This window comes from Camelus ferus, chromosome 21 (assembly GCF_009834535.1).
Source record: "Camelus ferus isolate YT-003-E chromosome 21, BCGSAC_Cfer_1.0, whole genome shotgun sequence".
Taxonomy (NCBI): Eukaryota; Metazoa; Chordata; class Mammalia; order Artiodactyla; family Camelidae; genus Camelus; species Camelus ferus.
Window position 1 is genome coordinate 1,311,149 of NC_045716.1, and position 16,906 is coordinate 1,328,054.

The 16,906-nt window shown below is 49.5% G+C and overlaps 1 protein-coding gene across 3 annotated transcripts in view; it reads right to left on the reverse strand.

The window, feature by feature from the left end:
- Positions 1–16,906, reverse strand: part of RGL1 (ral guanine nucleotide dissociation stimulator like 1) — a 257,821-nt gene that overhangs the window by 24,688 nt on the left and 216,227 nt on the right. For all 3 annotated transcript variants that reach the window (XM_032463548.1, XM_032463546.1, XM_032463547.1), the window contains 5 exons: positions 14,161–14,285; positions 12,526–12,741; positions 8,862–8,965; positions 5,587–5,671; positions 612–701 (listed from right to left, as the gene is read on the reverse strand). In XM_032463548.1, the coding sequence (XP_032319439.1) occupies positions 612–701; positions 5,587–5,671; positions 8,862–8,965; positions 12,526–12,741; positions 14,161–14,285 (620 nt within the window). The remainder of the gene's footprint in view (positions 1–611; positions 702–5,586; positions 5,672–8,861; positions 8,966–12,525; positions 12,742–14,160; positions 14,286–16,906) is intronic.

Below are 16,906 nucleotides of genomic sequence, written 5' to 3' on the forward strand. Positions count from 1 at the left end.
CTTCAAGCCAATGACATTAAAAGTGACTTCTGGTCTTAAAGAGGGAGGTAGGGCGCCCCCTCGAGTCCTGACAAACTAGAAAGAGCTGGTGCGCGCGTGGGGTCAGTGAGGGGAGGCAGAAAATGAACAGACGGGTTGGAACAAATGATCTCCAAGGACAAGGACCAAGTCCTCCTGGGAGCCGACGCTCTCTGTCCTGGGCCACCACGTGCTCAGTGCTGACCGCAGATGGCATTCCCGTCAGGGAACTGAAGCCCAGGAGGTCTCGAGGCCAAGGGAGGAGTAGCTCCTGAGGGCAGGCGTGGGCACAGGACAGCAAAAGGGGACAGACATCTACCTGCCGCAGACTTTCCCTCACTTCCAGGAAAAAGAAAAAGTTCCAGAAAACAACATGATTTGCGACTCTCAGTGTTTACTTCCTGCTGGGTTGAGTGGGAGGGAGGAAGGCTTTCCTGCAGCCCTCCCAGGGTCGCTGGGAACAAACGAGGGTGAGAATGGAGGAACATTCTGGAAAGCTGGGGCACCCAGCAGACCGGGGCCCATCACGCACACGGGGCTGTGCTCTTGGCCGTGGGGGGGGTGGCCTTGGGAAGGCCTGGGACCTGACATACCATGTCCTTCTGGAGCTGAAGCCGCCTCTGAGTCCGCTTCTGGTTCTCCTTCACACTGCTGTCCAGGTTTGCAAATTTTGAGGTTCCTTCCTAAGAAACAGAAACACACGCGGAGGAGGGTTACGGAGGATGATGCTACCACCAAGGAGCAAGGGGTGCGTGGTTCCGGGGCAGAACCCCTGCCCCCCGCCATCTGGACGCCGCGCAACACCAAGGGGCCTCCAGCAGGCCCTGCGCTGTCCAGGCAGGCCTCGGGCTGGCTGGTGGCAAGGGGTCTTGTGTGTGAGGAGGCCTGGCGACCACGGCTGATCCTGCTCGCCCCCTATTTTGTAAGAAGAGCCCCCTGACTTAGTTGTAAAATCTCTCGTTAATACAAAGCAGGCCGTTTCTGGAGCTGGAGACAATTTTTACACACCCCAAATTTCCCTCAAAGGAATCACTTGTCCTGGAAAGTGACGAGCTCTTCCTCTGCCTGTTTTGTGCTTTCTTGATCCTGGCCTGACACGCACGTCCCCGCGTGCTGTGAAAGAAAAGAGACCATTTCTGTGGTATGGCTCAGCTAAATGAAACTTCTGTACCAGAAGTTTTCCGAGGAAGGCCAGCACTAATGTACGAAAGCCAGACCTTCAGACATTTTTTCCCCCTCTTTTCTCCCCCAGTCAATCCCCCCCAGTTGCCTCTAAATCACCCCTTCCTCCTGGCGCCGGGGGACAGATGGCTGCTCTGTGTCGCCTCCCCTCTGTTGTAACAACAAACTCTTCTGCATAATGACTGATCTCCAGTTTGCTGACTGAACAGAAGGGGTTTCTGGTTTTGTGGTTTCAGGGTCTTGCTAAGTTCTCATTTTCCAGGAACTGTATGAATGGGAGGTGAATTTCACAATTCGGCAGCGCGTCACCTCTGCGTCGGTTTCCCCTCAGTCAGCTGCCCTGGGCTTGTTACGTTACCACAGCATGTGGCCTTTCACCGCCGCACAGCTACGAGGAGACCTCTTTCAGCGGCTCGGCCTCTCCGACGGCAGTGCGGCATCAGCATCTTCCATCATTCACCAGCCTTCCCCCGGGCCAGGGGCACCGCCAGGGACAGAAGCCACAGCCACACATTGCCTACTTTCAGGCTCTCTGTTACGAACGGTAACAAGGAGAGGTATCGTCTGAGGACCTCCTACCTAAGAGTCTTTCCTGGGGGGGAAACGAAAGTGGCCTGAAATGTGCCGCTTCCTGGGCTGGGTGGTTCTGGGTCCTCCCAAATTCTCGAGAATGTGCTTGCAGTGAGAAATCAACTCTTTCTGACTTGAAGGCAAGTGTCATCTCTTTCCAGTTCCTTCTGGCTCCCCTTCCGGTTTCTCAATCATTGGCAGATGCACAGTGTAGGGAAAATTATTGCAGATCTAACCGAAATTCTTAAGAAGGACTTCTGAAGAGTGAAGAGGCTCCTGAGAATCACTGAAATGGGGGTGCTCTAGGAAGAGTGCTGAGGACAACCTCCTCCCTTCCAGCCGGGGGCTAGAAGACTCGCTGATTCCATGACTTCATGAGAGTGAGATTCCCCTACTGGCTGGAAAACTAAAGACTGGCTGCCGTCAGTTCTTCCAAATGAGGTGCCAAGTGAAAATCCACCATGTGCCATAATCAGCCATGTCAGTGTCTTCGTTCCTCGGCCCTAAATCCTTTGCCCTGCAAGGTCCCACAACACCCATCCCTTGAAACTTCTCAAGACCTCACAGGTTCTGTGACCGCACTGCTCTGGTTCTCCCTCCTGCCTCCTGCCGCTGCTCATGGTCACACCCTCTTAGTGATGCTTCTTTCTGACAAAGTCATCTTCTTGTTTTTCGCTATGCTTCCATCTTCAGTCCCATGGCCTTAATCATCACCCGCATTTGGATGCATCCCAAACCTCTCCCTCCATCAGCGTCCCGCTGTCCCCCGTCTCGTCCCCTCTGTGTCCTCCTTTCTCTTCTTTGGCAGAGGTCAGCTGCCCGCATCCATCCTGCTCCTGGGCCTCGGAGGAGCCTCTCCCACTAGGGTGACACACAGGCACTGGACTCCTCTCACTCCACACCGGTTAAGTCAATGGTTTTATGTGAACAGGCCTAACAGCCCTAACAGGCTTCTGCCCCGGCTCTGACAGCAGTGCGTTTCGGAGCTTCGCTAAGCGGACAGCGCCAGCAGAGCCAAATGCCTGCGCCTTTCTAGGAGGTGTTCACAGCAATTCGATCCGGGAGAATGCTCACCAAGGGTCCCACGAGCCAAGAAGGTTTGGTGGTCCTCTGCCTCCCTGCTGTTTTGAAGTGTGTGGACTCCTTAGTTTACCTGCTTGGAATGATCCAAGTTTCCAAAATCACGAAGAGGTAACAGGTTTAAGGTAATCACTGAGTCAAATAAAAGCATTTGTTTCCAATAGTCAAAAGGAAAACCATAGACTTTTGCTAATTATTATGTCGCCTCAACCGCAGTATTAGAGGTAGCCCATTACGTCCACCCAGGAGCAGCAGAGACGCCACGGAAGAGTAAGACCGCCACAGACCGGGGCAGGTGCAGCCTGGCGCGTTAAATGGAGGCCGGCATTTTTCCTTAGTGGCTCTTCTGAAAACTTAAGTACTCTGATTTCATTTTTTTTAAAAAAAGAACTGCACTGAGAATTAACACCCAGAGTTATACACTTCATGTGGAGAATAATAAACAGAGAAGACTGGAGAGGGCCCTCCATATACATGTGACCTGCCCCAAACATTCCACTGTCCTTAATGATGAGGCCCAGACCACATGAATCCAGAGCCAAGGTTTTCACTTCTCTGGGGTTTGAGCCATATATGAGAGATTTAACTTAGCGCGCGGGGTAAGCGTCTACATTTGAGAAAGGCTTATGGGACCTTTAATGTCCAGATACAGCTCTGCTTCTAAGTTGTCAGCCAGAAGATGGCCACCAGGCCACGGGCTGCGGAGTGTGCAATTTATCTGCTTTGGAGGGATGACTCGGAGCTGTTGGGATCTGAATGTGTGGCTCCAGTGAGTCTAGCCTTGTATCGCTGACAGGGAGACCACTGAGCCGTCTCCTTCGAGCCTGATGAGCTTCCGTTTTAAAGCCTGCAAATTCCTGGGGGATGTGAAGCAGGGAGCAACCCGAGCTCAGCAAGCAAGCAAGCATTGCCCAGTGGGCCAAACCCAAAGTCAGACAGCAGCCCCGCGGCCCCGCTGGCATCACCTCTCTGGGAAGGGCTAATAGGGGGCAAGTTGTTCAAGTCATGTGAATCAGAAGGCCCCTCAATTCACGGAGTCAGAGTTTCTGAGCACTCACTCCATGCCTAACGTGTTTGGCATTAGAGATATAATGGTGAAAAGGTCCTCGCCTGCAAGAGGCTTGCAGGCCAGTAGGGAGACAGGGTAAATGCACAATTCATTCATCAGGCAGTTTCTAAGGGCGCACATGGGAAGAGCTGGGCCAGAGGGGTGTCGGGCTTCTAGAGCACGCGGGAAGTGCCTGGTCAGACCCGCGTGTGTCCAGGAAGGATCCAGGAAGAAGGGGAGTCCGCACTGAGACCTGAAGGAAGAGCAGCACTGGGGAGGGACAGTCAGGGGGGCGGGAACGGGTGCCCGTCCGGGAACGGCTCATCTGACCGGTACCACCCGATGCCTGTTCTTAGCGTCGGCTCTAGGCTTGTACACGTAGCTCACGCTCGACTCGGCTTCATTTGTGAGGCATACTTCGGCCTAGCAAGTAGTGAGCTTGCCAAATACTAAAAATGAGTTACATTTGCTCATCGCCTTCGCATATTTTATCTTAGTCAATCTTAAAAACGGTTCTGTGATGTCGGTAGACTAGCCAGTACTGCTGTCGTGTCCCATTCATAGAAAAGGAGACTGAGGACAAGGACCCTGTGCTCTGCTCGCCCGGCGCAGGGCGGCCCCGAGCGGCAGCGCACATCCGGGGCTTTCATTCTCGCCCGCCCCTCCAGCACCCCCCCCCCCGCCCCGTGAGGGCAGAGAGCGCCTTCCGTGCGGTCGGTCGTACCCCCAACGCCGAGCAGGGTGAGAGCTCCATCGACGTGCACGGAGTTACCAGTTTACCTTCTCTCTGAAGTTCTACCTCACCTACCCTGCCTCCTGCTCCCAAGCGGTCGAAGCAACAGTTTTATGCCTCGGTGTTAAAAGCACAGATCAAAGCTCACCAGGCTGGATCCGCGTTCCAGCCCCACTACCCGCCGGGTGTGGGGCTCGGGCGCGTCCCTTAGCTCTCTGAGTCTTGGCTACCTGCCAATGAGGAAGATACAAGCCTACTGGATGGACAGGCTGTAAAGATAATGCCTGGGCCATGTTCCCCTCTGGTGACTGTTCACAACCTGTTATCTGTACCTCTATTTGCCTCCTTAGTCTTGTTTAGGGTCTATATCCACCCACCAGAAGGTGAGTTCCTGAAAACAGGGTCTGTATGAGCCATCTCCATACTCCCAGAGGCCCAACGCTTTACAAACCCTTAGGCATTCAACAAGCTCCTGGAGAAATGAATTGAACCAAGCTACCGCTTTGCCTGGCCTGGAGTTCAGAAGTCAGTCCTCGTCTGCTGTCCCACAAATACTGCTGACTGCCAGCGTGTGCAGTTCAGTCCAAATAAAGGACGTGGAGTTGCAGGCTTGGCCCCTGTGCCTCCAGGAGATGTCCCGCTGAGAAGGATAACCTGGGGCCTCTCCCCCACCAACCTGCCAGCGCGCGGCGATCACAGAGCAGGTTTCAGGAGCTACACGTGGCAACACGAGTCTCACAATCTGGTTGTGCAACAGTCAAGCTGAGGTGCTGGACTTTGAGCTTTTCTCAGCCCCAAGCTTCTCAGATTTGGCATAAAAAAAAAAACCCAAAACAACCAAAAGTTCAGCCTTCAGGTCCCGTTAGGCTTTCTCATGGGACTTCAGGAATTTAAGCAGCCTCCAAGCTACTCTCCCTGGGAATGGCTTCCCAGGCTGTCAACCCAGTGCCCTCACCTTCATCAGCAGCTCCCGGCTGGTCAGATGGTTGTTATGGTCTGAGAAGATATCTGAAAGTTCTTCAAACATCAGCATTCGGTCCCTACAAAAGGGATGAAGAAAATATTAACAAATGAAGATTAGCAAAAGCCGAACCCCCCGGCCTGGCCGTCCTCAGGACCTAGGGCCCCGGGGGGTGGCTGTCCTCAGGAGCCAGGGCCACGGGGTGGTGGCGCCGAGCTCAGGACCCGTGGGCAAGGTGAGCACAGGTGAAGCCAATGACTTTTCTCATGCAGGGTGGCCTCTTTTTTTCTTTAAGGTAGACATGGTCACCTGCGTAAAGAGCCTGTGTAGGGATATTTCCTAACCATGCATGTTATAATCATTAAAAAGAATCGTTGACTATGTATGTATAGGCATGGCTGGGACACTGCTGTGCACCAGAAACTGACACATTGTAACTGACAGTACTTCAATTAAGAAAAAATTTTTTAAAAGAATTGTTAAATTGGGGTATTAAAGGTGCCTGATTGGGACATGTTGCCTTTAGCAAGTTAAAAAAAATTTAATCTTAGCAACACACACACAGCCCCACGGGCCCCGAGAAATCATCTTGGCCAGTCCCCTCATTTCAGAGGTGAAGATGCCAGGGTCAGGGATTTGCCCAAGTTTCCACGACTAACTGCTGAGAGCTGCAGCACAGAACCCAAATTCCAGACTCACAGGCTGGTGGTCTTCCTCTCAAAGTCAAAGTATACGGTGGATTCAGCATGGGCTCTGCAGTGAGGGGCGTGGGTTCAGATCCCAACTCTGCCACTCTCTCCCTAAAAGATCTCAGCCAAGTGGCTGAACTTTCCTGAGCTTGTTTTCTTATCTGCACAGTGGAAGCCCCGATGGCCCCTCACAGGATGGCTGTGAAATCAGCAGGGTCACACACACAAAGCGCCCACTGCGCTCCTGCCCCGCCCTAGTCCCCGCGTCTCCACGGGCCTCTGCTTTCCTTGGCCCCTCTAGGGTTGCTGAGTGCATGGTTCTGAAGTCAAAGAACCCACAGAGAGGGTACTATCTGTGCAACACTTTCATTATCATGAGAAAGCCACTGCTAAGAATTTATGTGTTTTACAATGAATATATTACTCTTAGAATTAAAAAAGAATCCTTAAAGCTATCTATATTTTGGGAAGAACCATTAAGAACTTAATCACACGTGGGCTTAAACAGAGAAAAATAGACAGCTGTCTTCTGAAAGTTATTAACGTAAAGGATCATGGGGAAAGTGATAACCAGTAAGATGTCTTAACCCCGTCCCTCGCATTTAGCAATGGGAACTATGTAAAGCTGGTGCGGAAGTGGCTTCTCTAAGGACCTGTGGTACTTCTGTAGCGTCCTTGCTAGAACCTGAACCCAGCAACCAACCAAGAAACAAACCAGACGCCCATATGGTGCAGAACAGGGCTTTGAGGTTGGTTCTGTGGTCCTTCTTAAATACAGAAGCCAGCTCAAGAATGGACCTTCTCATATGATAACCAAGGAGATTAGAGAACAAGTCTACTTTTTTTTTTTTAACTTGTGTTTTAGCCTCAAATTTGCTGTGGATGAAATCTTAGGCTGCCTAAGTGACTTTCCATAGAGTGCAATGTATGGACCACCAAGGGAAGACAGGATTACCTTTCACTGCCACCAGAGAAGGCTGCAGTGGGGCAAGGCTGGCTGCATGTCGGCCCCTGATCGTCCCTTTGTTTCTGACACCACGGCTGGGGCGCAGCGGTGAGGGTGAGGGGAGGGGGCGGGGTGTCGAGGACGAGGGCTCTGCAGGCATCTGATTTTCCTTCCCTGTCTCACCGGGCCCTGTCACCTAACGACTTGATAGGATCCAGTGTCTTTCCTAAGACTCCCGTGCAGAGAATATCAATCAACTAATCTCTCTATCACACACAGAGTCAACTTGATTATTGAAATTAATGAAAAGGAGGAAGAACCCAAGAAAAGACCGGGAATCAGGAAAACTGCACTCGACTTTGAAAAGCCTGTCCACCCCTCCTTCTCCTGACAGATAACAGAGCCGAGCTCTGGAGTCCAGCTGGCGGTGGCGTCTGCAGACCCGGAACACCAGGCACTAGGATCGCCCACTTCCAAACCCGCTACCCATCAAAGGATCACGTCATAAATAATGTGACGTCCCCCAAGCAGACGTTCCCCTGATTAAGAATCCGAGCTTATTGGTTGCTTGGGTGCTCTGGGACTCCTCTCAGCATAAATCTTCGAAGCTCTGGTTTACCAACCTGAGTCTTTTGCAAGCTGGGACAGTGTCATTCCCTGAAGGCTTAGCCAGCTCTGAGTGAGCTGATGGAACTGACCACGTGGACTCTAAGGACCAAACCCACCGATTCTACAAGGCAGGCCTGCCTGGGGAGCCAGATGGCCCCTCTCCGGGCCGGAGCTGACTATGCTGCATTCAGTAGCATATATAAACAGTCCACTCATCCTTCCCTGTTATGGCCTGATTTCTTCTTTTTTGGGGGGGAGGGGGAGGTAATTAGGTTTATTTATTTATTTATATTTAGTTTTTAACGGAGGTACTGGGGATTGAACCCAGGACCTTGTACACTCTAAGCACGCACTCTACCACCTGCCAGACCCTCTGGTCTGTGAGTGAAGCTCTGGGAATGGGGGCAAGAGTGACAGTGAAACAGTTAAGGACATTCTATTGTTCATCGTTCCAAAGGTTACAGCAAGAAATATGAAGAAAATCACAACACAGAAAGTGGTCAGTTAATAATTTTTGTCGGGTACCCAGGAAAGAGCACTTAGAGGTTTGTAACATCACGAAGGTAGCTTTTAATATGCTGAAGCGGAAACGAGCTAAACGGATTCCTGTCGAACAGCAAGACCTAACGTCCGTCTGCACATGTCATCCCTCACGGCTTGCAACGGTTTAGGGCTCTGGAATGTGGCTGCCAAATAACCGGGAGTAACGGCAACACACTGTAACTTCATCACTCCACAGCCTTAGCCCTCGAACCCCCGACAAGACGCACATCCTTAAACTCACCCCCCATGCCAGTCATCTTGGCTCTGGCACCCTCTGAGGATGGGTCTGATTCCCGCAGCAGCCCTGCCTCAGAACTCATTAGCGGCGATGTGTAAGACGCACCCCGCCTGGAACACGCAGAGGCTCTCAAGTGTGTTTCTCTAGGTACATAATATGAGCTTGGCAGGTGAGGACCCACGCCATTCACGCAGCAACCAACCAGCCCAGCCAAAGAAAGCGGAGCAGACACCTGGGAACTTACTTTGGGACCGCAGCCCAAGTCTTTTTTAAGCGATAGATGGAATTAGACTGCAGAGCTGAAACGATGGCCCGCAAGGAGGAGAAATTCTTCAGGATTCTACATTCCTGTATGGAGAATGATCAAAACATAAAAGGCATTTAAATATCAATAATACAGTGAGTTGGTGGCTTCCTGTTTTAGAAGTATCACAGCCGCTATGAATTCTTACCACTAAATAGGCAGCTGTGTAAATACTGAACATCAAAAAAGTGGCTCCTTACTCCCACCCCGGTCACCGAAACACTTTATAGGTTTTGGCTCCACCGGCTTGTTTTTTCTCCCTTTAATATATTTTTTTGCGTTGTTGTTACAGTTTTATAGTTTCCAGCTTTCCCAGTGAAAACACGGACAGAGGTGAGTCTGCAGATCTATGCGAGAGAAAGCAGACTTTCTTCTGCTGCGAGCACCCAGATGCCCTAAAAATACCCATGAAAGATGCCTGTATCCTTTAGACCCACAAAGTGAACCGGGCAGCAGCCACTTCGAGGTCAGACGGTATCAAACATCTCATGACCCACCCCTGTCCAGAGGGGGGGCGTATAACTTGGCAGTAAAAATTCGCCACAAGTTGAACTTTGGCTTTTATGCTCCTTGGCCAAGAGGGAGTATTTTTATACACATTCATTTGGTTTCAAACTGGCTTGTGCCTCAATCATAAACATTCAGAAACACCTTGGTACCTCAATGTTTCCAAAATAACCTGGGCTTTTAAAATAAAACTCATTTTGGCAGCGCTTTAAAACAAAATAGAAAGAGAACAGGAAGCATTCTGGATGGCATTTCCTGGGGCAGGAGAAGGGCTCCCTGATCCCCACACTGAAGCTAGCGTTCAGAGGCTGTAGCAGCAGCAGACGGTGACCCTGGAGTTAACGTCCTGCGGAAGGATCGGCAGGGACAGCGAAGCGGAGAGAGGGCCCCATTCTCAGCCGGAAAGAGAAGGTGGCAGCATGGAGACAGCGGACTACGCCTGCCTCACGTCCGCGGAGAAGCTTCCTACGCGGGCGTGTGGGAGTGTAGCACACCCACTGTTTACGATCGAGGACACTGTGCGCGTGGGCTCGGCTTCGTGCAGGGCTTCCGGGGCAAGAGGTCCCAGGCTGGTTGGGTGTAAATGCACACTGCTTACAAGATCACTTCATGAAGTCATGCTGATCCTGACTATGAAGGGAAAATGGCATTCTCTGACTTAGTACGCCCAAATCTGGCTACTTAAAATTACCGTGCCAAACAAACCCCACGACATTTTCTTAGAGTAAATGCCAAAGTTCTTTACAAAAGTCATGCCCACTCTTTTGAAATGCCTCAATGCTTTCCTTTTATTGAGAAAGAAAGAGAGAGAGAGAGAAAGCAAGGGAGAGAGCGAGCGCGCGAGCGAGCCAGCATGCACTCTGAATTAGTCAGCCTGGAAACCGAAGCCCACGAGAGCACGGTTCAACAGAGGTTCAGAATCCAAGTTATGTTCTAAAAATCAGGAAACTTGCAATAAATAAAGGAACTCGGGCACAGATATTTCATGCAAATTGTAATAAACATATGGAACACATTATTCAGAAAGAGGCTTAAGCTCAGGGTTTAAAGGAATACGAGAAGCATCTGGCCCCCTTTCCAGAAGAAGAGGTATCTTCAGGGAGATGTGATGCAAAAGCAAAAAGGCAGCCGTGAGGGCAGTCCAAGAAAATACAGTCACATTAGGTCAGAGATAGTCTCTGCATGTAAAATGATCAATTTTCAAACATCCTCTCAACAGAAAATGTGATTAATGCAGGAGAAATAAAATATATCTTGGCTGGAAACCACCTGTGAGTTTTATTATCTTATTAAGTAACCCACACAATTCCCAGCATGCTCAACACTGGGAACCTAAACCTCCAAGAGTGAAGGACCCTTGGCTTTTAAGCATGTGCTGTGGGGTTTGGAGTATATCTCAAATTATACAATTTGGATTTCTCATTATCACATAAATGCACAATTTATCTTTAATTTGGACCAAAAGTGATTGTTTGAGCCCCACGCTCACATACACAGATGCTATAAGGCGTCCATAGATTTTCTAAGCAGTTGACTGGATTAAAGGTAGATTATTTTCTTCTGAGACACACAGATGACTGTAAATGATATGACATTTGTGGCCAAAAAAATTATATATATATATATATTTTTTTTTTAATCATTATAAGAAGACAGAGAAGTTCCATGCACTTTCACACTCTATCAGAATTTCTTCTGTAGCTCTCACTTGTTGATAAATAAGCTAAATTCAGAACAGGAGAAATCTAAGTCACATACGATATTCTTCGTTTCTTCCATAGAGTATTTTTTCATATACGAAAAAGTCTGTGGTATCAGACCACCTCAAGATTCAAAATAAAGCAGCTTCTCCGATACAATTATGGCTTTGCTATTTAGTCAAAGACCACAAAAGAAAATGCAAAAACAAACAAACAGAAAACATGAAAGTTTCAGCATTAAGCCCATAGACAGGGGCTTAATGAGAAAAGTACATAATGGGATAGAAAACAAAATGTGTTTTGGAGAGCGCCGACCCCTACAGCCCAGGACATAGGATATTTACATGACAACTTTTGTCAAAATTGTTGTTAATTACATAGCTTTTGCTGATGTAACTTCTGCCTAGAAAAAAAAATCTTCCCCAACCTTCAAATACCCCAAATCCCATCAGTTGTTCAAAGCTAAATTCAAAGGTCACCCTATGTACCGAGCCTTCCTTGACCACCCCCGTCAGGAGAGATCCTCCCTCCTCCACGTTCGCAGTGCTCATCTGGTAAGGCCCCCCCGCCCCCCCTCTTCAGCCTGGGCTGAGCCAATTCCAAGCATATCTGAGCTTCCTTGTTTGACGACAGGCTCCTGCAGGGCCACGTTAATTGTGCTGGGCCTGTATATGACCCCAAAGTACTTAACGCTGCAACTCAGGAGCGTTTAGGGGCTCATGAGATGTTTGGTGACTGACTGACTGACTGACTACTGCTCACCTTTTCCTCAATCATGAAATAAGATGCCCGTAAGTGAGGGTCATATGGCGTGGAAGCAGTTGACCCAAGGGACTGACAGCCAGCAGAATGTAATTCAGGCAGAGGAATATACTTCAGATGTAAGGCCCTCAGAAAAGCCCTCACTTAATGTGGAATCTCTGTATCTCTTTAGAAAAGAGATTTAGGATTCAGAGAAGGTACCGGCTCTTCAAATCTGCACAAGATACAAATAACGCTTCCAGGCGCTGGAAGAATGTGTGCGGAATCCGTCTGCATTGAAGAGCGGTCCATTAGACACTTACACCATGAGTTTATATCTACTGAACACGGGCAGGACCAACACTCAGTCTGTGAAAAAGCAGACATGCCATTTCACCCAGGAGAAGCAGTAGTATGGGGGCCGATGAGCAGGAAGAAGTGAGCAAGGGGACAATTTTTTTGAAGAGGAAAAACACATAAACTCCCCCATTAAGAAAAGCAGCTTCTTTTTTCTTACTTCGGAAGGGCAACACCAAGGGCAACCAAAACCCAGCACGCCCTCACATGTAGTCCTTCGATTGCCTTTCAACCAAATGGAAACATCAGAGTGACGGAGTCGTCTCCCATAAAAATAACATTTTGAAAAAGACAATTACGTGAGCAATGTTAATCCATTTCTCGATGATTTTGGCTCTCTGCTGGGTTTTGAGCTCTTTGCCCCCCAGGATGGTGCTGACAACGCATTTGGTGAGGGTGTTAAACTGAGAGATGGTGGCGCGGATCGTAGGAGCCAGGTGTTTGTTTTCCTTCTTGTCCCTTCGAGACCAGATGCAGCCCAGGCAGTGGTGAGGCACTACTTTCTTGAACAGTTGCTGGAACAAGAGAGGAATGGACCTTAAGGACAACGCAGACATTTCATATGGCAAAGCACGTCATCTGGGTCGTCTGTAAATGGGTATTTTGTGAAGGCACAAATGATCCTTTCCTACTTGCTTTCCCTCATGGTGTCCATTTCAGTAGACAAAAGTAAATGATTAATATATTAACTGATCAGAAAAGGCCACACGTTCTTTCTAAATCTGCTCAACTGAACAAACGGAACACAAAGACCAAAAGAAAATTTAAATGACCAAAGACATTTTGACTTTTCTGTCCTGGAAGGAAAGCCAGGTAAAAATCTATACTGCTAATCAAAAAGAAGTGTTTAAGATTATTTTGCCCTCAGAATCATATCCACAGTATGTTCTGGACATTCACAATCATGAACTGGGTTTGATGCATACCGGTTCACCTGAAAAGTGATTTGCAGGACACGTGACACTCATCAGTGTCACTATTTCCTGTCATTTGAAATGAAGAAAGTAAGAAACGTATAAAAGGAAAAACTATTCAACATTGCACTGTAAAAGCAAGAAAGAGGGATTTAAATAAAGCCTGGTTTCCAGGTCTTGCCTAAAAGTCATAACCAGTGAAATTTTCCATCTTTTTCTTACACTATCAGTTGTGAACAAGAATAAATTTGTGGACAAGTCTGAATCTGCTTTGTACAACAACCCAATCTGAGCTGTGTGAGGGCTTGTATTCCAGAGGGAGCACCAGGACTTACCTTGTGCAGACTCTCTGGTTTACTTCTGCTAGTTTATTTGCCGGCTAACTGGATGGCAGCTCTCTGCCACTTTCTACGCTGCTTCCTCCAGAGTGATAAAAGTGCAGAAGAGCTAACACCATTGTGATGATCTGTAATGGCCCTCTTTTCTTTACCCAGCTAACACTGAGCTGTGAGGTGTGACTGATGTGATCGAGTGTGTACAGCTCACAAAAATACTCAAACTTCAAAAGACCAGGAAGCACATGTGGAAATGAGTTGCCAGATAGAGTCACATGTGGGTTCAGTGAATTTATTTTATCCCAACTTATACTTTGACCCCTTTACAATCCTCCAAATAAAACAGTTCAGATCTTGAAATATTTATGAGTCTAAAGGGAGAGGAAAACCTAGGGAACAGGACAGATTTTGTTTCACCAGGATTAGAATTCTTGGTTCCCTCTGGGTATTGAGCGCCAAGTGAAAAGCACCTTCGCCCAGAATTGTAAGAAGAGCTCAGGCCTGAATTATTCAGATGAGTGATTCAAATCACATCTTCACTCTGCATTTGCAGGCACAGCCTCTCTCTCAAGGATTTGAAAAGACTTCAAATCACGTTACCCCACTGCCCTCCCTGGGGCCACCAGTACTGTCACTCCCCACGTTTTACATAGAAGCGCGTCTGAGGCACAAGGGGGAGACGTACCGCGTCCATGTAGGTCAGCTGCTCGGCCACGAGATCTTCGGAGAAGCACGTGAATTCCGCGGACCCGCCCCCCTCCAGGTCCTCCTCCTCTTCCAGGCTGAAGGAGATGGTGTTGGGAAACCCGTCTGTACACAGGCGGAAAAAAATCAGTCATCTGGTGCCACTGTATATGACCCTGTTCACAGAGTCAAACTGGACTCGAACTGAGGAAGGGGACGGCTACAATCCCTCAGCAAACCCACAGGGAGAGAACAGCATGGACTGGGATGAGGGTCTTCCCAACCTCTGCTTGCTCCGAGATGCTTTATAAGCTCAGAGGCCTCATGGTGTCACTTGGACAAACCACTGGCTCCCCGGCCAAGGACGGCCAGCTTGGGCAGAGTCTGGAGAAGCACAGCTGGGCTACGTTCGGGGGCCTCATTCTGGGCTCCCTCAACCTCTCTGATCAACACAAGCACTAATCCAACTATCTCCTAAAGCTAACTATGCAATTCTTTTTTTTTTAAATTGAGGTATAGTCAGTTTACAGTGTTGTGTCAATTTCTGGGGCACAGCACAATGCCGCAGTCATGCATGGATGCGCATACATTCACGAATTACGCAGCTCTTAATTACCGGGCCATTTATAACCAGCCCAGACGGCCTAGGCATGAAGGCAGGGGGAGTAGAAGAGGGGCCATTTTGGTATCAGAAATGCTGATGAAGTCTTCAGAATTGTCAAAAAGTCCTTAGAGTTCTCAAAATTTTAGAAGCAGCTTTTGGCTTCCACTTGAAAGTATTCTAGAAGCCACAGAACAGTCTTAACCTGAATCCACCTGAACCTCATTAGAGACAAGATCATCAATTAGCAAATTAATAAGGCACAGACTGAAGAAGTGGGGAAAGGCCCAGGACTCCAAATCCAAAGCAGACGGGCTCGGCCTGGGAGCCGCATTCTGCAGGACTGGAATCGTTAGAGGTCTACCTTGACTCCCTCGCCTCCCCTCCCTGGAAACCTTCCCCGATTGCTGGGTGGTTCCCCAGCCTCCTTCTTCACACTCCTTGCTCTCCTGCCTGTTGAGTCCATTCTCAAGAAGAAAAATCGAGTCACAGTCAGCTGCATCTCAGCAGACAGTTAAATCAGTGTGTTACCGCTCCCCCAGAATGCTTGCATCGTAAGCCTTTGTGAAGTAAGACTTTTAGGCATGGTGGGTCAAGCTGGGGTGGCCTGTTCTTGGTTTCCTAGCGGAAAAGGGGTGCTGAGGGGGACCATGTGGATATCCGCCAATTCCGGTAACAAGTATGTGATTTAAGACTGGCCCCCTCACCCTGGAGTTGAAGGCACTGGGTCTGGGCCACAACTGGGGAAGGTGGGAGGGAGTCACTGCCGGCCTCTGGAGTCTGGGACACAAACAGGGATGGGCTAAAGCAAGTGGAAACCCTATGATTTCACCACTTTTCCTCCACATAATTCTGGTCCTGTCTCATCTGGTGGAGGAATAAGACATCTGACTGAAATCCCAAAGGTCAGAATGGGCCTCTCAGCCCTCTTGCTAGCACTGTACGCACATCTATCCCGGGCGCTCTGCGGCGCTGGGGCTGACCCACTGCAGCCAAGGCCTGGGGTGCTAAGGCTGATCTCAGTCACTCAACCCTGAATGAGGCCTGATCTGTGCCCTGGAAGATGGCACAGTCCTTTCTCTCTGGGGTCGAGTCCACGCTTTCACTGTTCCTGCTTTTGACTGTCTTCCAGAGGTAAGTAGGTAAACACTTGAAGCAAAATTTCCCCTTTGAAACACGTGTAGGAGACTTCGCTTGCTTTCGCCAGCATCAAATTGGGTAAAGTTAGCACCTGGGGACCCAGCTCCTAAAACCCCTTTCCAACAACGATTCCTGTACTTAATAAACAGAGAGTTTAGAGCTTTCTTGATTAAAAATTTCCAAACATAAAAGAAAATTCACTCCTGGGATTGCCTAAAAGCCTTTCTTCCCAAAGTCGGGCGACCTGCCTCAGCCTGCCAAAGGGGCTGGCCTTCCATTCTGGCTGGAAACAATGACCACTGGTCCCACCGGTTCCCCAATTAGGCCGGGAGCCAGGGGCAGCCCCCGTGGGGAGATCCGGGCTCTACCCGGGCATCCACTTGCAGCATAAAGACAGGAGGGGAGGCCCTGAAGGGAGCTGAGGCCGGCAGCTGGAGGAGTGCCCCCGGTATTCAGACATTCCCGGGGGGTGAAGTCATCTGCGATACAGCGGACTTGGCAGTCAGCTGCCAGTGATGCAACCGCATTTTCCCCCTCCCTGGCCTCCATACATAAAAAGTTCACAACAGGGACTGTTTGGAGTTTAAGGCTGTTTTCTTTGGCACTGATGCAGCTTCCCTTATCGGTGCTGAGGAAGCAGTTCCTTTCCCCCACGGAGGAAATCGGGCGTCACTTCAGGGAAATGCCTGTCAGAAGCTCCAAGTGGGTCAGCCGCCATGGCAGCCGCCACCCCGCGGGCCAGTGAGGGGGTGAAACGTCACGCTGCAGGCCCGTCCTGACCTCGCTCTGACTTTCTTCAAAGCCTGACAGTTCGAGCAGCCCACGGCCTGCCGCGGTGGCCCTTCCTCTGTCCTTGAAAATAGGCTGTCAGCTCCTCAGTGAGGAAAAAACAGCCACAGGAACTTCCCTCTGGTGAGGCCATGGGAGACACTAAATAAATGACGGTGATCGGCCCTGGCAGGGGACACATTCCAGAGATGCTTTCCGGCTGAAGGAGAAGCATGTT